Source organism: Embiotoca jacksoni, unplaced genomic scaffold, assembly GCF_022577435.1.
Source record: "Embiotoca jacksoni isolate LCO1_2020_lvr unplaced genomic scaffold, fEmbJac1.0.p SCAF_24, whole genome shotgun sequence".
NCBI lineage: Eukaryota > Metazoa > Chordata > Actinopteri > Embiotocidae > Embiotoca > Embiotoca jacksoni.
The window spans coordinates 5,168,069-5,190,334 of NW_027185375.1; the positions used below are offsets into that span (position 1 = coordinate 5,168,069).

At 42.5% G+C, this 22,266-nt stretch overlaps 2 protein-coding genes and 1 non-coding gene across 6 annotated transcripts in view; all 3 read right to left on the reverse strand.

The window, feature by feature from the left end:
* The window catches only part of kirrel1a (kirre like nephrin family adhesion molecule 1a), a 31,306-nt gene extending 27,660 nt beyond the window's left edge, over window positions 1-3,646 (reverse strand). Inside the window, exon 1 of one of the 2 annotated variants that reach the window (XM_069159153.1) lies at window positions 3,271-3,646. In XM_069159153.1, coding sequence (XP_069015254.1) covers window positions 3,271-3,316 — 46 coding nt within the window. In that variant the 5' untranslated portion in view covers window positions 3,317-3,646. The remainder of the gene's footprint in view (window positions 1-3,270) is intronic. The other variant, XM_069159154.1, reaches the window with a different exon arrangement.
* Window positions 3,647-5,877: 2,231 nt separating this feature from the next.
* Window positions 5,878-5,951, reverse strand: trnar-ucu (transfer RNA arginine (anticodon UCU)). Its single transcript has one exon. It is a non-coding gene; the product is annotated as a tRNA-Arg (tRNA).
* Window positions 5,952-7,750: 1,799 nt separating this feature from the next.
* On the reverse strand, window positions 7,751-20,221 carry LOC138204046 (interleukin-13 receptor subunit alpha-1-like). Of its 3 annotated transcripts, XM_069159155.1 has the most exons (12): window positions 20,166-20,221; window positions 19,703-19,774; window positions 19,391-19,570; window positions 18,386-18,564; window positions 16,737-16,857; window positions 16,461-16,560; window positions 14,224-14,420; window positions 13,742-13,875; window positions 12,335-12,458; window positions 12,044-12,140; window positions 11,871-11,946; window positions 7,751-9,694 (listed from the first exon to the last, which is right to left on the reverse strand). In XM_069159155.1, exons 1-12 carry the CDS (start codon window positions 20,194-20,196, stop codon window positions 9,599-9,601), a joined length of 1,407 nt encoding a protein of 468 aa, XP_069015256.1. In that variant the 5' UTR covers window positions 20,197-20,221; the 3' UTR covers window positions 7,751-9,598. The 3 variants fall into 3 exon arrangements, with proteins under 3 accessions (XP_069015256.1, XP_069015258.1, XP_069015257.1); XM_069159157.1 differs by lacking the exon at window positions 20,166-20,221 and having other exon boundaries at window positions 19,703-19,823; XM_069159156.1 differs by lacking the exons at window positions 19,391-19,570; window positions 19,703-19,774; window positions 20,166-20,221 and adding an exon at window positions 18,976-19,364.
* Window positions 20,222-22,266: the final 2,045 nt, after the last annotated feature.

The window sequence follows — 22,266 nt, forward strand, 5'->3', positions numbered from 1 at the left end:
TCATCACGAGGGGGACCATCGTACACACCGCTGGCTGCGGGGACGCAGGAGTCCCGTCCCGTCTCTCTCCCCCCCCCCCCCCGTGCAAAATGGAAAAGTATCTCCGGCCACCGAATACGAACCTGTGAAAGAACGGAAAAATGTGGAATCTATTTAGGAGAAAATGCTACAGATTATTGCAGGCAGGAATGCGTGAAATGCTGTAAATCAGCAGTTTCACCAGTGTTTTGTGCTGCGCTGGATTCTTCTTTTATGGAGTCTTTCCTAATCCTTCATTCTTTCTTTCTTTTTTTTTTTTTTGGAACTATTACAACCCACTTTGAGTCATTAACATTACGCATATAGGAGTAGTCGAACCGCCACTTCCCCGATCAAACAACCCCCAAGGAACCCTTCGTTCTCTGGGTGTAAAAGCCCCCCCCCCCCCCCCCCCCCCCCCACCCCCCCCCCCCCCCCCCCCCCAGTGCGTCTGACTCTTCCAACATCTGAATATTTCCTCTGCCGGAGCCGCACAAACACAGGAATCCGTCTGAGGTCTGTGATTCACGGCTCGGCTGTGCGTGATTCAGAGCCGGAGCGTCCCGGGCGGCCCGGATCCGCACAGGCCCGGACAACAAAAAAAAAAAAAACGGCACACACCCGCACGGGAAAAGCCTTCGTCCAAAGTCAGCGTTTCAGACCCGGGTGGGGGTGGGGTTGGGGTTCTGGCTGTGAGGTGCCGCAGGTAGCTGCCGCGAGTCCGACCTCACGACTCTCAACGCCCATTAGTAAGTTCAAGGTGGCGAGTTGGCGGTGATTGATCAACGCGGCGTCGTTCAAACAGCTGCGTCCACGCGCCCGTCGCTCGCTCGGGACTTGACTTGTCACCGGGCCCGGTGGCGTGGACGCGAAGGCCGGGCCGCCGAGTCAACCGCGGCCGCGGCGCTGCCAGCCGGACCGCGGTCAGTCCTGTTTTTGCAGCTCGACTTCAACACACCCCGACACCCTGAAGCTTTAATTGGCCGCTCCACTAATAACCGTCCAATCATTAGCGCCGTCGGGCAATTACATGTGCGCAAATTGCGGGCCGTGAAATACTGTTTTACCAGTCCGGTGAAGAGATAAGCGTCGCCGAAGGGAAAAAAAAAAAAAAAAAAAAGGCTTCCAAACCTACAGTGGGATGCGTCTCTTCTGAGGTGATGTTAATTTGAGCTCGCCCTGGACGAGGTCCCCTCCTCTTCTGTTTTCGTAGCCCGATGCCAAAATCGCGGCGCAGCGTTCGAGACCTTCCGTTGTATCGCACCGTCTTTAAATCTCCCAGAACAAAAACAACAACAAAAAAATTTTTAAAAAAAATACGGCTCCGTTTACAGCCTGCTAATCTTGTCTTGGGGAAAGCCTCAAAGAGCAAATATCTTTGTGTCTGAGAGCGCAACATGGAGTAATCATGGATTATACAGTTGTAACAGTGCGACGGCAGACAACGGGACACATGGCTTCGCATGTAAATAGCTTGTATGTCAGCGTGCGTGTGTGTGTGTGTGTGTGTGTGTGTGTGTGTGAATGGTTTATAAGTGGACAAACAAGGGGGACAGCACGTGACAGTAAAACAAAAAAAAAAAAGGGTCTCGATGGAGAAAGTGGAGGTGGGGGGGGGGGGGGGGGGGGGGGGAGGGGGTGTCTCTGCCAGTTGCCAGATTGTGTCATAACGCCAATCCAGGAGAGCGCCTTATTTTTGTCGATGAAAAGGGACCTGCTCCCTCGCTGGATGCAGACGGTCTTGTGCTTGTGTGGACCCCCCCCCCCCCCCCCCCCAGCAACACTCGCTGGGGGTGGACGCTGAGCACGGCGAGGCAGAGGCAGAGCCGATACAAAAGCCCAGCAGACACGGTGACATCATCCCTCTCTGTACCTTCGCTTCCCCGCCGAACACCCCCACCCCTCTCCCACCCCCCCCCCCCCCTCCCCTACCTACGATGAAGTGGCCGGCCCGGCAGCCAGGACGTGCACGCTCCCGGCCCCTTCCGAAGGTAGACAATGGGATGGAAAGATGGGAGGTTCTGCGCGACCACGTCGACGACACACGGATCTGCCTCAATCAAACAGGTAGCTTCGAGAAATTACAGCCGTCCTCTCCTCCTCCTCCTCCTCCTCCTCCTCCTCCTCCTTCAGCCTCCTGTATCCTAGCAACTCGGTTTACAGCTGTGATTACCATAAGCCAATGGCTTACCTGGCACCGCACAGGTACGGAGGGGAGACGGATGCACGGGTGCTGCCGCCGCACACACACCTCACTGTGCTGCTGAAATGCACCGAGGAAGGCAACGAAAGAGGGTTTGCGAATGGGCGCACAGGTAGGACACCAGGACAGGGACGCTGTGTGTGTGTGCGCGCGCGTGTGTGTGTGTGTGTGTGTGTGTGTGTGTGTTTTTGGGGGGGGGGGGGGGGACAAGAGGAGAGAGGGTTGCCTTTCACTAGAGGATCCCTACAGGAGACGGTAGCAGTGCTCTCATTGACTGACAAGCCATTCAGATGCGATAGCAGTGTGGAAGTGCTGCTGGCATGCAGAGCAGCGCTGGTCAATCACTGTCATTCCCGTCACGTCCCCAGCGCCTCACCACGGCCCGTCTGAATAACGGCACGGGGGGGGGGGGGCTAAAGAGGTGGAGGGGGGGGGGGGGTAAAAGGGTGGGGGGGGGGGGGGTGTCATATGCAAAAGGTCATTTAGGCCGATGGGCGCGCAGCCACCAGTCATGTTCAAGTTGGACGTACGTACGCACGCGCACAATCGGCCGCCTGTATCCGCACGCGCGCGACACCCATCATTTCCCCCCCCCCCCTCCTCCCCCCCTCAAAAAAATAAAATTAAAAAAAAAATAAAAAAATTGCAAAAAAAAATAATAAATAAAAGTGTGGTGATCCATTGCTGCGGTTGCGGACACGCAGTCACACACGCGCGCGCGCGCACTCACACACACACACACACACACACACACACACACACACGAAGCTGCACGTGCACGCGCGTACGCCTAAGGTGATCCATTGCTGCGGTTCATATGGGAATGCTATGAAATCATGTTATATGCCTTTCTCATTTTTCTCTCCCCTACACACACACACACACACACACACGCACACGCATACACGCACACACAGCTCAGAATGAATAGCAGCGGACGGCTCTGCGTGTTTTAAGCCTCCGTAGCTTCACACAGTATTTTTTATTTTTTTTATTTCACCCTTATTCGCCGCCCGTTACGCGTTCAAAGAGAGAAAACGCAGTCTTACCAGTTTGAAAACTCAACAGCAAACTCAGGAGCAGCAGCCTCTGCATGGTTCAGCCGACCAATAAGTCCGTTATTGGCTCAAACCTCCGTGAGGACAGCATCAAAAAGCGGGAGTTCTCTGACTTTAACAACAATTGCACAGATAATAATAATCCTCCTGCGTCGTCCCTCCTCGTCTGGCCCCCGACTTGGTTTTGAACTCGCTCCGCTTTTACAACATTTCACTGTTTTCTTTTTTCTTTTCTTTTTTTTTTTTACCTCTCTCCTCCTCTTTGCTCTGGAGCGACAGTCCGTTTTCTACTCCACTCTGAGACGGTAAGCGGGCGGCGACGGCACACCACACTTCCGGTTGCGATCTTCAAAATAAAATCCTGAATAAAGGAGTTTTAATTACGTCGGCGGATAGGCTATATTTTGTCTGGAGCCATTTTATTTAGAAGCACTATCAGAGTGACATCTGCTCTGGCGATTTCCCTTATTCAGACCTCGGTGTGCTTTTAGGTTACGACGAATTTAAAATGCGCAGTTATTAGGGAACTCAAACTGAATTTGATATCTCTTTTAAAATAATAGGCTAATAAAATGTGGTTTTTAAAAAAAAAAAAAATTTACCCACAGCCTCCACCTAATCGCCGATTAATAAACTACACAAAAATAAAATAAAAAAAATTCACCCAATTTGACCACGCTCTACTTCCGGTATTGTCCCAGCTCTAATCTCTCTGACTTGACGTCATATTCTCATTAGCGGCGCATTCCTCTCTCTCTCTCTCTCTCTCTCTCTCTCCCTCTATCTCCCTCTCACGTCAGCAGCACCACAGCACTGCCCCCTTTTCCCTCTCCCTCTGGATCTCGCACAGGCTAACACCGGCCAAAAAAAAAAAACCAAAAAAAATATTATGAAAAAAAAAATTAAAAAAAATAAACCAGCTTAAAGAGAGGCATAATCATTTTTGACACATTTGCTGCGGTCTAGACTGCTTTGGTTTCCGCCGCTCACAGTGTGGCACTGGGCAATGGCATGATTTTAGATACCTTAACTTGCCTCGAGACCTTTATGCGCCCGATTTTATAATTCATGATGCAGATGTCACTCTAAATATATATATATATATATATATATATATATATATATATATATATATATCGACAGGGATATCGCAGAACGTGCACGAGGTCAGTCGAGGTTGAGGTCAGACACGTCGGTGGAGTCGCACTCTTCTGAACTTCATAATGTGAACGATATTAAACTGATATTACATGTTTAAGCAGTATGTCACGGCGAGCAGAGTATTAAGAGGAGACGCCGTGTGCTGGAAGTAGGGAGAACAGCCGGATATATTATGATAGTAATATAAATACCCGCAGACACCGTTGCTGCCGAGGATAATGTCGACTATTCAGTGCGGTGATGTCACCGTGGGGAAATAAAACTGACCAGCTGATGATTAAAACAGACCATGTCCTCCTTCCTGTCCCGTGATGTGGGCTACAGATTCTGGGTGATGGATCCCCGTGATCGTGGAGCTGTCACAGCTCAGTAGGTCTCCACAGTGAGCCGGTTCCTCCCGTCTCAGAGCAGGTGAAAACGGCTTTCACCGATGCCGCAGCGCCCCCTTCCGTCCTCGACCGAGAGCGACCCCGCGGCGCGCTGCTCCGAGCGCAACTGGAACAAGCGTCCCGAAATATCCGCGGGCGCGCGCACAAGCGCCCATCACACCTTTTGCTGGCATCGTGAACATACACCTTTGTTGTTGTTGTTGTTGTTTCTTTTGCTTGTTTTCCTACAAAATAGGCCATATCTATATATCCTTTCTTCACTGACAAAAACCCCCCTTCGGACAGGCTCTAAATACACTGAATACAAGTAATGTTTTATATTTGTATAATATTTTCACGAATAACCTGTGTAATTTGAGGAAAAATAGAATAAAAGCCTAACATTTTCAATTTGATGTGTTTCGTGGTTGTTTCTTTGTTTGGATTCATTGCAGTACCAAACTGTAATTGTTACTATCACTATGAACATCAAAAAAAAAAACAAAAAAAAAATGCACCACACTAACTGAAGTTTTGGTATGCAACAAGAAATGTAATAAATATTTTTTTTTTTTTTTTTTTTTACAGTTTCATACCCATGTATAATCCTATTGAGATGACATATCTTCCCTTTTTTTTGTTTTTTTTTGTTTTGTTTTCAAAGAGAAAAGCGGAATTCCGGTTTTAAATCACTGCAAAACACTCCAGTATTGAAAGGACATTTGAGGAAAAATGTTGCTTATAAATTAAGATGGAAATGTAAAGACATCCCAGTAAAATGTCAGTAGAGAAAACTGAAGCTCGTGTAAATCTATTCGGATTCAAACATAAATCGGCCATTCTTAACTGAATTCAATCAAGATTTTTGTATTTTTAGTCTGAATTACACAGAAAAGAGCAAATAAGAGCAGTGATGGAGCTGTGCTTCATTGTGCTCACTGTAGTCTGTATATGCCTTCTGAGCGCGCAGTGAGGACAGAACAGCACAATAATCTGAAACTAAAACATCATCAGTGTGTCCAAGTGTTAAAAGGGACCGCAGGTCTGCCGTGTGGCAAGCAGAGTGACTCATCTCTGCCGGGACTCGAACCCGGAGCCTCTGGATTAGAAGTCCAGCGCGCTATTCCATTGCGCCACAGAGACTGCGCCAAGATTACTCGGGCCTGGCACGGTTTACATACTGCACATCCTCTCATATCGCTGTTCTCTGCATCCCTGCAGCATCAGGACCACTGAGCCGACATGTTGGCTATACCGGGGCTGACCACTAGAGGGCGGTGCTGCTACACGACGGGAGCGGAATTGATCGTCAAGGCTGGCATGCACGTAACCGGAAGTTAAGTTCCAACGTGATCAAAATAAAAGTCCCTGCGACTGTAGATGGCGCCATAATATGTACACGCAGCGGAGGCTTTAATTTTGAAACAACGCCACCAGGGAAATCTTTATATTGAAGCTAACTTAATGGTGTTCGCTCAAAAGCTTCTACAGAGCCAAAATGGTTCCTGTCGGGAGCCTTTTGTTTTCGTTTTCGATCTGAATATTATATTTAGGCGAATATATGTATTGGGCTCTGTGTCGGTGAGTTGACGAAGCTATGAACAAAAATGAGGATATTATGAAAGCTTTAGAGAGATAAACCGTGTTTCTTATTATCATCACAGACGGTGCTTAATATTCCTATTCCTATTTTTTACGCTATGTCATAGGCTACGATTTATTGTGTTTACTCCTCATAGACACGGATTCATTGTTTTCATTTCACATGTTGGTGAAGCGGATGTCCGTCATAGAAACGGTGCAGAACTTTCCAGGAGCAACGTTGGGATTACACCAAGATTGCATCAGAAACCAATTACGCACCTCCTTCCACTGCGCCCTTCACCACACTGTGACACGTTCATTCATTTCCTGTAACCCACACTGTGTCTGTTTGTGCACTTTTTTATGTCAAGGACATCCCAGCAGAATGTCCTCGGGTTGGGAGGATTTGGCCCAGTTTGTCCTGCAAATCACACAAAAGGAAAGTCCAGATAAAAGAATTGTAAATCGAAACTGATCTATTGGACATGAGGCTGTGAGCATTCAGGGACACAGACATGTAACTCAGTGAACTAAAAACATGAGCACTGAGACTTCAACTGTCAAGAGGTAGTACGGTAACCTTTGTCTTTTGGGGATCCTACCACAAAGTAGGCAAATAAACAACATGGGCTCACAGAGTAGATGTTTGAAAAATGACCCATAAATGACATATTGCCAACTCTAATTTAAATGTATGTTAAGTAGGCCACATGACCACAATAGAAAAGAGCAATTTTACAGGAAGTCTCGTCTAATTTCAGGAAAGCAGTTGCTCAGTTTTTCATTTCAGTTACAAGATTTTGCAATCTTTAAGCAATTTCACAACTTCCCTCTCTGGCTAAAGTTACGGAGGACGTATCCTTTGTTCCCTTTCCGTTTCACTCTGTTTTACACTCAGAAGATATTAAAGTAGCAGCATGAAAACTTAGAGCTCGATGATCACTCTGATCTTAAAGACCGGCTCTGCCTCGAACTGGTTTGTTTGAGGGTGAAGTGTTGATGCCATCAGAATCTCCAAGGAGTCATGATTTGAATATTCTAATGATCGGTCAGTCTGGCCCACTGGTTCATTACCTTTTAACTCGGGTGAGGATTTAAGATTTGATGATTTAGGATCTAGAGAAGTCGCTTAAATTAAACATTTCCACTACAGCTTCTTCTTCCACCCTTCTCACTCTCTTGATTTGATTTCTGGTAGTCTAGTGAGGATTTGGCCGAAAGTATTTCAAATTCAAGTGAAGGTCTAATATGACAGAAGGAAGATATTGAACACAAAATCATCACAGAAATGTCTTGTTTGCAAAAAATACTGAGAAAAGACTTTAAAAAAACAACAACCATGAATGTCCACATTTTCATGAAAAAAAAGAAGCTTTTTAATGCCGACATCACTTTTGTGATTTATTTGACCTCTTTCTACACATTCACAAAACAATAACTATCAAAACAGTTAAATACTGCAGATTTTAGACATTTTTTACCATCAATAAAAATCTTAACATGATATTAGAAATGGCCTAAATGAACATGACAACAAATATGCTCAGTCGCTTTCCAGCTGAGAGTAAAATTAAGCTAAGCCAGCAGCTCGGTTGCTTACTTCAGATCCATGGTCCCACACATAAATCCAAGGAAACAGATTAAACACGGAGGATTATTAAAATAGTGAGCTTCACAGTCTTCAGAGGTGAAGTCTTTTTCCCAAGCTGCTGCCTGCTGGGAATACATATTTACCGTTTAGATGTTACAGTGGTGCCAGTTGCATTACCAAGCTCTTAGCAAGAAAGCAATGAGCACATTTCCCAAAATGTCAGGGTGAGGCATGTTGAATACCTGATGAAAGTTTAGAAAACTGATTTCTGAAATGCGACCTTGAAAAGTAATAAAATATCCATGTAAAGTGAATTATAAGTCGGTCATGAGCGACATCCAGCGTGAACCACCGTAGGCATGTCATCAAATACATTCAAACTACAAACAATTTCAGACTGTACGACACCAAAAGTGATTTTGTGCAAAAAGTCATACAACAGTATTTTTTTTTTTTTTTTTTTATCTTAGTCATAACCCTCAACTCCAAAAAGAGCAGGTTAACATCTACAGTGGATGAGAACTTCATGCTCCAAACATAAGCTTAAGAATTTCAGGGGCCCAATTTTTGTTTTTAACACGTGTTGACAAGCAAACTACAGAAGAGACTGAAAGCAACCATCACAGACCTGCTAATTCCACCAAAAATCCCACAAGGTGTTTTTTTTAGATTAGATCTTGACTTTATTAATCCCACAGTGGGGAAATTTACTATTACTTCACATCAATCTGCACGAAGCTTTTTTCATAAGAAAGCCACAGTTATTCCAATTCTCAAGACAGCCAGGTGTTCCCCTGACCTTAGATCATGAAGATAACAAACAGTCAGGCAACAGTAGGTTCAACCAACTGGCTCACTCAAAAGTAATCCATTTTAAGAATGCTCTTCATTAGAGGCAGCCACTGAAATGAGCCGCACCTGATTAAGGCAGCGGACGAGAACAAGTACAATAGTTTGTACAGTACGTGAGCAGCGATCAATGTCAAAGATGACACTGGTGATTATGCATCTGATCGTTACCAATCAATTATCTTCATGTGCAGGTGAGAAGAATGAGCTCGTTCTCCTTTTGTCTAATGGCATTTTTAGCTATCAGACAGGGGCGTCTTTAAAGCAGCACATTCATTAAAGCCTGATCTTGACATACAATGACACATGCCTTTGTTTTGTGTACATCACACTGATTGGCTGTTAGTCAATTGAGTTTATCCTATTTATTGTTTTTCATCACTCAGCCCCTCACTCATTCATTCAATAAGAAGCATGTGGGTTTCCAGGGCTTGCTTAATTGGCCTAGCCAAAAAGGCAAACTAATACTTCAATTAAAAAAAAAAAAATCTATCAAATATATTAATTTTAGAAAATAGCAGTGATAACGACATCTTCGGAACTATAAGGTGACAGTGTATTGGAGACCAGAATAAAAGTCCCAACAATATGTGTCCAAACAGGTAAAAGCAGAAAATCCTCACTTTACCTGGGACCAGCATATCTCCCACATCCAGGTGTGCAACACTTGGTCAATGCCAAAACAATTTAAAAAAAAATAAATAAATCACTTTTCAAATGCAATAGCTGTCACTGGTTTTCTCTTCATTGGAAGTTTGAGTTGACATCAGCAACCTGGTTCACTGATTTGTGGATCTGTCACCAGAGTGATTTTGCAGGTCTCTTCTTCCTCTGACTGGACGTACAAGTTGAACAGAGTGCTCTGTGAAAGGAAAGAAGAAGATGACCTGTTAGATGTTAAGTGTTGAAGAGAACATTGTATATTTTAGAAATCATTCTAAAAAAAATTAGTTCCATTGTGATTATGAGCAGCAGTGTACATTAAAAACTTTGTACTTTTCCATTGTCAACCTGATGTTTGGTACACTAGTGGATAAGCCATGTTATACGTGTAAAAATATATATTACACACACACACATATATATATATATATATACACATACAGTGCATCCGGAAAATATTCACAGCGCTTCACTTTTTACACATTTTGTTGTTACAGCCTTATTCCAAAATGGATTAAATTCATTTTTTTCCCTCAAAATTCTACACACAATATCCCATAATGACAAAGTGAAAATAGTTTGTTTAAAATTTTTGCAAATCTATTAAAAATAAAGAATGAAAATATAACACATAAGTATTCACAGCCTTTGCTCAATACTTTGTTCAAGCACCTTTGGCAGAAATTACAGCCTCAAGTCTTTTTGAGTATGATGCTATAAGCTTGGCACACCTATTCTTGGGCAGTTTCTCCCGTTCTTCTTTGCAGGACCTCTCAAGCTCCATCAGGTTGGATGGGGAGCGTCGGTGCACAGCCATTTTCAGATCTCTCCAGAGATGTTCAATCGGGTTCAAGTCTGGGCTTTGCCTGGGCCTCTCAAAGACATTCACAGAGTTCCTTTGTTATCTTGGCTGCGTGCTTCGGGTCGTTGTCCTGTTGGAAGATGAACCTTCGCCCCAGTCTGAGGTCCAGAGCGCTTTGGAGAAGGTTTTCATCAAGGATGTCACTGTACATTGCTGCATTCATCTTTCCCTCCATCCTGACTCGTCTCCCAGTTCCTGCTGCTTAAAAACATCCCCACAGCATGATGCTGCCACCACCATGCTTCACCGTAGAGATGGTATTGGCCAGGTGATGAGCGGTGCCTGGTTTCCTCCAAACATGACGCTTGGCATTCAGGCCAAAGAGTTCAATCTTTGTTTCATCAGACCAGAGAATTTAGTTTCTCATGGTCTGACAGTCCTTCAGGTGCCTTTTGGTAAACTCCAGGTGGGCTGTCATGTTCCTTTTACTGAGGAGTGGCTTCCGTCTGGCCACTCTACCATACAGGCCTGCTTGGTGGAGTGCTGCAGAGATGGTTGTCCTTCTGGAAGGTTCTCCTCTCTTCACAGAGCAACGTTGGAGCTCTGTCAGAGTGACCATCAGGTTCTTGGTCACCTCCCTGACTAAGGCCCTTCTCCCCCTATCGCTCAGTTTGGCCGGGCGGAAGAGTCCTGGTGGTTCCAAACTTCTTCCATTTACGGATGATGGAGGCCACTGTGCTCATTGGGACCTTCAATGCAGCAGAAATTTTTCTGTACCCTTCCCCAGATCTGAGCCTCGATACAATCCTGTCTCGGAGGTCTACAGACAATTCCTTGGACTTCATGGCTTGGTTTGTGCTCTGACATGTCAACTGTGGGACCTTATATAGACGGTGTGTGTCTTTCCAAATCATGTCCAATCAACTGAATTTACCACAGGTGGACTCCAATCAAGTTGTAGAAACATCTCAAGGATGATCAGTGGAAACAGGATGCACCTGAGCTCAATTTTGAGTGTAATGGCAAAGACTGTGAATACTTATGTACATGTAATTTTGTTCGTTTTTTTTTATTTTAAATAGATTTGCAAAAATTTAAAAAAAAATGTATTTCACGTTGTCATTGTGGGGTATTGCGTGTAGAATTTTGAGGGGAAAAATGAATTTAATCCATTTTGGAATAAGGCTGTAATATAACAAAATGTGGAAAAAGTGAAGCGCTGTGAATATTTTCTGGATGCACTGTATATACACACACACACACACATATATATATATATATATATATATATATATATATATATATATATATATATAATATTTTGGTATGTTCAAAATACAAATAAATCTAAGAACATTGTGAAGACAGTGAGTGATTTATTCTTGTTAATTTAATCCAAATAAGTACAAGTGTCTCCTTCAATATAAGCTGTTAACATTAATTCTATGAAGTTACTAAAGTTATTAAGTATAGGATAGAGGAATGGGCATAATTGAGTAGAAATAGGACCAAAACAGTGGCAGCAGAAAATGTTTAAAGACACAAGACAATCAGGGAAATAAACCAGCATTACCTTATTATTGTTGTCAGAAATTTCATCGATCAGATTGACAGGTTGTGGTACTTCGGGGAAGATATTGTTCTTATTCCTAGACAGAAACAGTTAAATGTTAGAGGCACATAATAGAAAGATCAAAATCCAAAAGATCAAAAAAATCCAAACAAAAAGAAGAGGAATTTACATACTTCCGCCAACACACAAACATTAGGACTGCCAGACCAGCAATCACCAGGGGGATGAAAACAGCAGCATAGACGAACGTATTAGAATCTGCATCTGCATCTGCATGCAAAAGCATCAGCAACATTATATTCAGCTGAAAGTAACAACACATCTACAGTGTACAGTGATAGAACACGTTTCGTCTCAAAACAACCTCAAAATGGAAGACAAATTCATGTTTTGTTGATCTCGTCAAATTTATTTCACAATATAACTGTTCAATATAAGAAAAAAAAAAGAGTCAATGACCATACCAAAATACTGGTTTTCACTCCATAGTGTATGTCCTTTCTCACTCTCTGCTCGAACAGTGATGTTGTACGCACAGTGAGGGGCCAGGAGCAGCTGATAAAATGTGACTCCTTCTACAACTTCACTCTGTGAAAAGTATTGAGGAAAAAAAAAAAAAAAAAAATCACATTTTGACCTGATGATGGCATTCGATTAAAAGTCAAGAGAACAACTGTGAAGAACATGAGTGTCAGTACAAAATTCTGTATCAATCCATCCAGTAGATATAAATATACTATATGTCACAGCAACTGTGACCAGCTGGTGGTTCTATCGAAAAAGTCGTGAAATACCAGGGTTATTAGGACTCATCTACTGGGGACAATGAATATTTGTTCCAAATGTAATGAATATGCATGCAAAAGCTGTTGAGATATTTTAGTAAAACCCAAAACTTGCGACCTGAGAAGGCGAGGAGCTTCATTTTCTGGACATCATGAATGTCATTATCTCAAGTTACATTCTGTCCCTGGAGCCACGCTGCTCGCAAGGCTGAAGATTATATTCATGTCGCTCAATTCTGATCTAAAAGTCCATTCAGTTCATTATTCATTCATTATTTACGGCAGCTTGTCCTGAATCGGCTCACAGAGGCAGCCGTCTAAGCAAAGGAGCCCAGGTGTCCCGATAGTGAGCCGCTTCCTCCGGCTCCTCCTGGGGGATCCCAAGGTATTCCCAGTCCAGAAGGGTTATATAATCCCGCCAATACAATCTGGTTCAGTCCTCAGATGGCATCTTTCAACGCAAGAGAACCGAAGGGTTTTAAGTATATTCTAGCCTGAGCTCCCTCCCGATGTCTGAAATCCTAATCCTGTCCCTGAGGCCCTGTGGAGGACATTCATTTAGGCTGCCTGTATTGGCAATCCTGTTCTTTCAAGTCTGGAGCAGGAGTTCATGGTCATTGGGAAAGATAGGAGCACAGATCAACTGGTGAACTGTGAGCTTTTGCTTTAGTCAGCTCCCTCTTCACCACACTAGACCAGTACAGTGTCCACATCACTGCAAGCACAGCTCCAATCTGCCTGTCGATCTCTCACTAGTGCCTACGATTACTGGTGAACAGAACCCCGAGATACGGATCAAAAGGCAAGGTGGCATTCACCACTTTGTATATTTGCAAAACACTCCACAGGGCACCTTTAAGTGACCTTCAGGAAATTCCATAGGCTGCAGAGAAATTCAAAACACATATATTTATATAGATAACAAAATAAACTATTTTAGGTATTTAGCAGCTTCTAAGACTGAAATGGTCCTGGCTCTTATTTAGGTCAATTAAATTATGTAAAACAAACAAAATTAAAGTAGACATACCTTAGACTGCAAGACATCAGAAATAAACATCCTAATAGCATTGTTGTGTCTCTTACCTTGTTTTCATTACACTCGGTGTAATTTATTCTGAACATCCAGTTTTCTAGTCGAAACATGTCAGGAGGAGTCCAGCTGACATTGAGAGTAGTTCCATTTTTCTTCAATGTAAATTGAAGGGTAGATGGTCTCACTGCACACAGAAAGACAGAACAGACATATAAGTTACTGTAAATCTACAGAGGTCGCTGGAAACCCACACACACACAAACACACACACAAACACACACACACACACACACGTTTTTTTGGATAGTTTTTTTGCGTCCTGTCCGACCATACATTACACAACCGCAAGAACACAGTCACACGCGCGCGGACACACGCAGCTCGACATCATGACGAAGTGCTAAAACATTTCCAAGACAGGACAGAGAACTACTTCTCTTAGAACCTTGAAACTTAATGAGGAAGTGCAACATATTTCAACACGATCGTTCCTCAACAGGAATGTTTTGATACCGGTCAGTCCGCCACGTACCATCATAGAGAAGGATTTTGTGGAAGGTGTTCCTGAGAAGTGTGTTATTCTGTGTTCCATTAAACAAGATGTAGATGGCCTCACAGGTGGTCGCCTTCAGATCACAACCCGTCTTCACGCCATCAGTAAAGCGATACGACGGGCATTCTCGTGTTTCTGGTGAGACGGGGGTCTTGCCTGAACATTCAGTCACTAACCTAAACGTGAATAAAAAGGGTGGTTTAGTTTCATGCTGCACAGTTTTCCTGAAATGATGAAATCAATTAACAAACAAATAAATAAATAAAACGATTAATGAAGAGACAACCATTTTAATGAACTCGATTTTTGAACTTAAAACTAAATAAAACACTCTTCGATGAAGTTAAAGGAAAAGTTCAACATTTCAAAATAATGCTTATTCCCTTTCTTTCTGGGGGTTTGATGATAAGATCCCTCGTGTTTTTTTTCTCTGTTAAATGTGGAGCAATGGCCAGCAGGCGGTTATCTTACAACAAAGACTGGAAATGAGATGACAAGACTAGCCGGACTCATTTTTTTTTTTTTGTGTGTGTGTGTGTGGTCGCGAGTGGTGACAGCATCATGTTGATAAAGAGACGCCAGACAGTTACTGCTGCCAGCCAGGAAATGGCTACACCTAAAAAATGTGCAATAAAAAAAAGGGTGCTATATAAGTGCAGACCCTGTAGCTGGGTGGATGAATCAATTTTTCTGATTCACACCAACAAAAAAACAAACAGGACAAAATACAGTTTCGATATTTAATTCAGTGAATTCTTCGACACAATAAGTACAAATATCCGTTTCGACTAAGCAGTTCTGAAACCTTTCTTATTGTCAACATTGAGGCATAAACGGACTGCCTCCATCCCTCTGTGGCTCTTAGCCCCAAGCCCATCCATTCCTCCTGCAGATGCAAGTCAATGAAATGGCTTATAATGAATATGGTTTGTTATGTCCCGAGATTTCTACGCTTCAAATCAGTGATTTCTAAAAACTGAAATAATCCCTTGCGATCACTGGTACAGTGTCTGCCTCGTTATCATGGCAATTATGTTATTGCATTAACTTCGTTCGTCGGTAATGTAGACGTGGGTCAGTCACTGGAAGCAACAAGATGCAAAACAACTAGATATATAGTTTACGTCCGCGTCTTTCCACACTCAGATAATATACATGCAGTGAAGACTTTGAGGGAATCTTTGCACGTGCTCATGTTTGGCCAATGAAGCTGATTCTGACTGAACACAAAGCTGTTGCCATGACAGCAGATGACGTTTCAAATATGGACGTTTCAACAACAACAACAACAACAAAAAAGAAATTAATTCGAAACCGTAGAGGCTTCACACACATCTTCAACCTGAGAGCACAGATGATGTGTACAGTCACTACCGTTTCCGGGGTGACACTTCTGTCGGTGGTACCTTCCTGTTAAAAAGGACTTTTTTTTTCTTTTCTCCACACTGTTGTCAAGTGCTGCTCAAGGGGAACTGTTGGGTTTGTTGGCAATGTAAATTGCCCTGAGATGACATATGTTATGATTTGGAACTATATAAATATAATGCAATTGATTTGAATGCAATATATCTGGCTTCGGATACAAACACAACACTTGTAGCTTTTGGTCCTCTCACTGTTCTTTTAGCGGGAAAAGTACAACATTTGCAGCGTGATTGTGCATTCGGTTGCGTTTGTGTTCACACGCCGCTTCCTGTGTTGTCAGTCAGGTTTACTCGTGTGTGCGTGTGTTAGCATGTGTTTTCATTAAGCTGCGGTGTGTTGAACTCTCAGGGCCACCGTAGGGTCACAACTGGCTGGAGTCAACGCTTCAACCGCTTCATTAAATGCTACGTTCACAAATATGGTTTGGGTCTGAAAACTACAAACCTCCCACAGTCAACAAACTGCGGTGTCACACCAAAGTGACACAAGCCTTCAGCTGATAAAACAAAGAGCCAATGAACACAAGGAGTTTTGCCTCGTTTAAAGCCGAGCTCATTACTTCCACTGGAGTGCAGTCCGGCTCCCTCGTGATGAAACAAAAGTTAACCACTGCGGATCAGGAAGTGTTGCAAAACAGCAATACAGCCTTCACTGTCTAATCGTGAATTTTACTATTTCACAACTAATTACTGAGTTTCAATATCCCTTTACTAAGTTAAGAATCTTGAGTCACAATATAAATGTAAAATAAAAAGATTACAACAAAAATAAAATGGCATAAAAGTGCATACTGATAGAAGAAGCCAAGATCTAGAGTGTGACCGGCTGGGCTCCAAGAGCATTGAATCCGGTTGGCGGGATAACTGGTGCACTTCAACCCCGTCACCAGGTCTAAGAGGAAGAGAAACACATACACGTATCGTAATAAACGGGCGAACACCACAGATTATTTATACAGTCCATAGATAGTTCAAATGGTTTCGCCAGCGTCATTCTTTTTGATCAACAATGACAGTTTTTTTGTCTACTCAAGCATTTTGTTATTAAAGGTGACCAAAATGAGGTACCTGAGTCATTGAAGTTGAGGACCACCTCACTGTGTACGCCATCACAATCAGTGGAAATAGACCAGTACAGAAATCCTCCATCCATCATCCTCTCCAAACGCCAGGGAGATGTTTGATTATTCTGAAACCACCAACAACAAAGACACAGAGAAAAAAAAAAGCTCACTGAGCGGACAACCTAAAACATCCTTTAACACTGAGACAAATCAAATCAAAACTGTTGTGTTTCAGAAAAAAAACACACACGGGTCCTTTTTTGATTAGGGATGTATCACTCTCAATGATTTGGATATTAGTGTTGTTGCTGGGTTTTTAACAAGAAAATTAATTTCTGTGATTCCGGTAATGAAAACTGCATCAGCAAGCATTTCCGTCAAATCAATTCAAACAGCCAATTCAACAAGACCGGTGCTCATTCATTAATATTCTGAATTGAGCTTAAGGGTTTTATTTTGCTGCAATTTCTACTCTAAGGAGGACTCAAACTGCCAAAATTTAAAAAAATATATATATAAAGAAATTAATAATTTTCTCATTAAATACATGAATGCCTTTAAATGCACCAAAAGTATTTAAAATAAATCTAGACATTAAATAATTCATCAAATGTGACATAAATTGATACATTTGTTTACATTTACTTCTGTATTTATTTACCTTTATATTAATTCACCTATTTTTTTTACTTTCCCATGTAATTTAGCATTTTATCTATTCATTTGTTCATTTTGGAATTTATTTACATATGTATGTTTTTTTGTTCTTTTTTTCTTACATTTCTTTACGCACTTGCGCCTCGCTGTGAAAACGAGAGGTCTGTCATTTTCATCACATTTTATCAATGAATTAACACTCCCCCCACCCTCCCGCTTAGTTTCCGTTCTTCGTTTTGCAGATGTCCCGGCCTTGGAGCTGCATGTCTCTGCTTTGCGATTGTCTGCGCCACCAACAGTTCATGTCTTCTATGCTCTCCTTTTCCCTCTCTGCTCTCCCCTCGACCCCAACCGGCCGGATGGCTCCGCCCACCTCTGAGCCTGATTCCGTCGGAGTTTTTTCCTTCCCTCTGTTGGAGGTTTTTCCTCCCTTAAAGAGGAGTTTTTTTTTTTTTTTCCCCTCATAGCTTATGTGGGAATTGTTGAATTGTTGGGTTTCTCTGTATAATGTTGTAAAGTTCTGCTGTGAGGACTTTATTGTGTTATGTGCCATGCAATAACCTGTGTTGTGATTTAGCGCTATAAAAATAAAATTGAATTGAACTTCATTTATTTTGTTTAGATGTATTTATTTATTAAGTAATTCCTTTCTTTGTTTCTTTCTTATTTTCTTAATTTTCTAATTTTGGCAGTTTTGGCACTCAGTACCACTCCCCCCCCCCCCCCCCCCCAAAAAAAAAAAAAAAGTCATTCATTTAACAGCTTTAGTTATTTGATACTTTTCAGATCAAATACTGTGTATAGAAAGCAGGAAATTAAAATGGAAAAAAAACAAAAAAAAACCCACACAAAAGTCGTTAACATTTGCGCCATCCTAAATCAACTGCAACGTTTAAATGCCGCTTAAACATTGAGACAAAAGGAAGAACACACGAAAAGAAAAAAAGAAGAAAAAAAAATGTACCAACGGCATACAGCAGGTGACTGCATACTTACGTGTTTCTGGCCGCTGCCTTTGTTCTTGGTTTTTGTTTCCACGGTATGTGTGCAGTTTGTCATCGGTGGCCAGGACCATTCCGGGTTAAAATCCCCAGTCCACACGACGGACACATTTTGCGGTGATAAAGTTGTCCTTTGACTCCCTGCGGAGTAGTGCGGCGGGACTTGACCTCCGTCTAGAGGGAGCAAGTCAAATGTCAGAAACAGCCAGAGAATCTCAATGCAAAACAACAACAACAACAACAACAACAACAACAACAAAAAACGTTCCACGTCAGCTCTGGTTTTGCGTCACATAAATAAACACAAACTATTTTTTTTGCAGCGTATACTCGTGAATCCACATTACACAGTATGAACACATGTATGAAATAAAACGAAATGAGATCAATATTTTTAGACGAGAACGAGAGCAATGAAAGAATACATACACACACACACACACAAGAGACTACGTACACAAAAACAAATAAAATAAAGATAAATAAATACAGCTTGGGCGATGAATGGAAAGTGACAGGCGCCGTGTAATGAAATGAACAGTGCAACATGTTGTTATTATTGTGGTGTTGAAAAGTGTGACGGACCGTCGGAACCAACGAGCTCTTTCCTGCTCCGAGGCTGCAGCGGTCCGAACTTGAAGGAGCTGCTTAAAGCTCCCGCGGTCTCGTGGAGCCGGTGAGAGGAGTCGTCCATGATCGATGTCAAGCTCGGCCAACAATCCTCCTCTCACCCACAACCTCCTCCTCCTCCTCCTCCGAGGAGTCCAGGCTGGACTGTCCGGGGACACAGCTGAAATCCTTAATGCGCCTTTTTTTTCTTTTTTGATTAGGAGTTTACGTAGGAGCCTTGCTTCATCGGGATGAATAACCTACCAGAGGTGACGTCACTACTGGGAAATATATTATGACGTGGGGGTACATTCCAGGGAAAAATGAGAACAGTAATCTAAGGCAGACTATGACATACAAGGGAGGTAAATGTATCTAATAGTTATCTTACCCGTTATGGATTCAACCGTTAGAAACAGGAAGCCCCAAAAGACCAAGTCCGAACTTTGAAACATCCTGCTCGGTCTCTCTCGAGTCCAAAGTTTATGTTTTTTTGTTTGTTTTGTTTTTCTAAGCCGTTGAAGTGAGGGAAAAAACAAAACTCGGTCGTCTTGTCGCCCAGCCTGCTTTGCTGCGTTGTAAAGAAAAAAAAAAAAGAGAGAAAAAAAAAAAGGACACGATAAGAAAAGTCCGTCAGCGTTTCAAAGCGGAGTTTCGCTTCCAATTTCTTTGGAGAAATGTGTAAAAAAAAAAAAAAAAAAACCTGCTGGGAGGCTGGAAATGGGCGGCGCGCTTCCTTTTTTTTTTTCAAACGGACACGCTTGTGCTGACGCGGCTGGTTGGACAACGAGCACAGTGGTACAGACATGCGAGTAAGGACAGTATGTACACATTACAACTGCTGTGGTATTTTAAAAAAGTCGCATTAGATAAATACTGCACAATACTCAGACACTTTAAAGTCTTTTGGCGCGAGTATTGTAGAAACTTCACAGTTTTAAGATTCGCACGAGGTTGATTTTGGTTTAACACATCTGTCTTAAAATACAAGCAATTGTTCTTCCTGTCCAACAGTGCGGGTGGTGGGGGGGACACAAACTCCTCGTTTTTGTGCAAAAATGTTTATGGACATGTTAATCTGGAATTAGGAGGCGCCATCCATCCAAATAAGTTGAAGGAAACACTCAAGGTAAATGCTTCTTTTTGTTGCCATGCAGCTAATTTACCTGTTAGTGCCACCCGTCCTCTGCAGCTCATCCAGAACGCAGCAGCTCGACTGGTCTTCAACCTCCCTAAGTTCACTCACACTACTCCTTCTCCTTCTCCTCCCTTCACCGGTTACCAGTAGCTGTCCTGTCGTTCTGGGTTTTGTACCCTCGTGGTTGAAATGCACTTATTGTAAGTTGCTATGGATAAAAGCGTCAGCGCAACGAAACGTGATGCAACAGAGGACGTTTTGCAATATCAAAGACCATAAGATTCCATGTGCTCAGCGGCTGACTCCTCACGTCAGCTTCTGAATGGAACAGGATGAGGAGTGGCGACTTAATCGATTACAAGAAGTCAAACCCGTTGCATTGCTCAGTTGGGCAGATGACTCATTGTTTTAAGACAAAGGCCGGTTGTCAGTGGGAAAGTTTTCGATTGTTGTTCAGAGAATGCTCAATTCAATTCAACTTTATTTTTATAGATAAAAGATGGTGAGGTATGAGTCAGTTAAAGAGTAGGAGGAAAGAAAAGAAGCTCAGCGTGTAACGAGGTCCCGCAGCAGCCTCGGCCTATAACAGCATAACTAAGGGTTGGTTCAGGTCCACCCGAGCCAGCCCTAACTATAGGCTTCATCAAGAAGGAACGTTTTGAGTCTAATCTTAAAGCTAGAGAGGGTTTCTGCCCCTCGAACACAAACTGGGAGCTGGTTCCACAGGAGAGGAGCCTGAAAACTGAAGGCTCTGCCTCCCATTCTACTTCTGGAAACTCTAGGAACCACAAGTAGACCAGCGTACTGAGAGCGAAGTGCTCTGCTAGGATTATATGATTCTATAAGATCTCTAAGATATGATGGAGCCTGGTCATGTAGGGCTTTGTAAGTCCTTGAGAGAATTTTAAATTCTATTCTTGATTTCACAGGAAGCCAGTGAAGAGAAGCTAAAACTGGAGAAATATGATCTCTCTTGCTAAATCCCATCAGTACTCTTGCTGTAGCATTTTGGATCAGCTGCAAGGTTTTTAATGAGTAATTTGGACATCCTAACAGCAAGGAATTACAATAATCTAGCCCAGAAGTAACAAACGCATGAATGAGTTTTTCTGTGTCACGCTGAGGAAGGATTTTCCTGATTTTATTAATATTACGTAGATGAAAGAAGGCAGTTCTGGAGATTTGCTTTATATGGCGGCTAAAGGACAAATCCTCATCAAATATGACTCCAAGGTTCCTCACAGTTTTGCTGGAGGCCAAGAGAACGCCATCTAGGGTAACTAAGTGATTACAGAAAGAGTTTCTGAGGTGTTTAGGACCAAGTACAATAACTTCCGTTTTGTCTGAATTTAGAAGCAGGAAGTTTTTGGTCATCCAGGCCTTTATGTCTTTCAGACAGGCTTCAAGTTTTACTAACTGATTAGTGTCATCTGGTTTTATAGAAAGATATAGCTGAGTGTCATGTGCATAACAATGGAAGTTTATGCAGTGCTTCCTGATGACATCTCCTAATGGAAGCAGGTACAAAGTAAAAAGTATCGGGCACAACGCTGAGCCTTGTGGAACTCCATAACTAACTCTTGTTCTTCTTAATATTCTCAAACATTCTACAATAAAAATATTGTGTGCCAACATTTTTTGTGTTGTTTTTCATAATGTTGTCAGAACATTACGCTCAAACATTTTTAAAACCATCTCCGTAGCAATTTCTTTTTAAAAAAAACATATTGAGAGTGTTGCCACAAAACATTTGTCTAATGTTTTTAAAGTAAGTTATTCTTCTCTAAGATCCTTCATAGTGGAACTCATGACACTCTTTTGTGAGGTTTTAAGTTGAGATTTATATTAATAACAGTAATGTGCCCAAGCCTCGTTATGCCCACTGGCAGCATGACTAACATCTACAAGCTGAGACAGGTGCATTATTTCCATTGAAGAAATGAGCAATAACGACTGACGAGACGGCAGTGAAGAACAACGTTACCACGCGCGCACACACACACGTTTTCTCTTTCTTACTTTCCTCGATAGCTGTAAAGAGATAGTACAAGTAAATCCAGCAAAGCAGAAGATTAAAAACAGCCTCCCTCACTCTAAGGAAGGAAGAGCGTTATCGCCACCAGTGTTGC

Coding starts and splice junctions, on each gene's coding strand:
- LOC138204046 (XM_069159155.1), bottom strand. CDS start 20,196: ATGAGCTGCAGAGGACGGGTGGCACTAACAG. Junction 19,571..19,702: donor CATTTCCAGCCTCCCAGCAG/GTTTTTTTTTTT, acceptor TTTACAACGCAG/CAAAGCAGGCTGGGCGACAA. Junction 12,141..12,334: donor GAGTGAAAACCAGTATTTTG/GTATGGTCATTG, acceptor TTTTGCATGCAG/ATGCAGATGCAGATTCTAAT.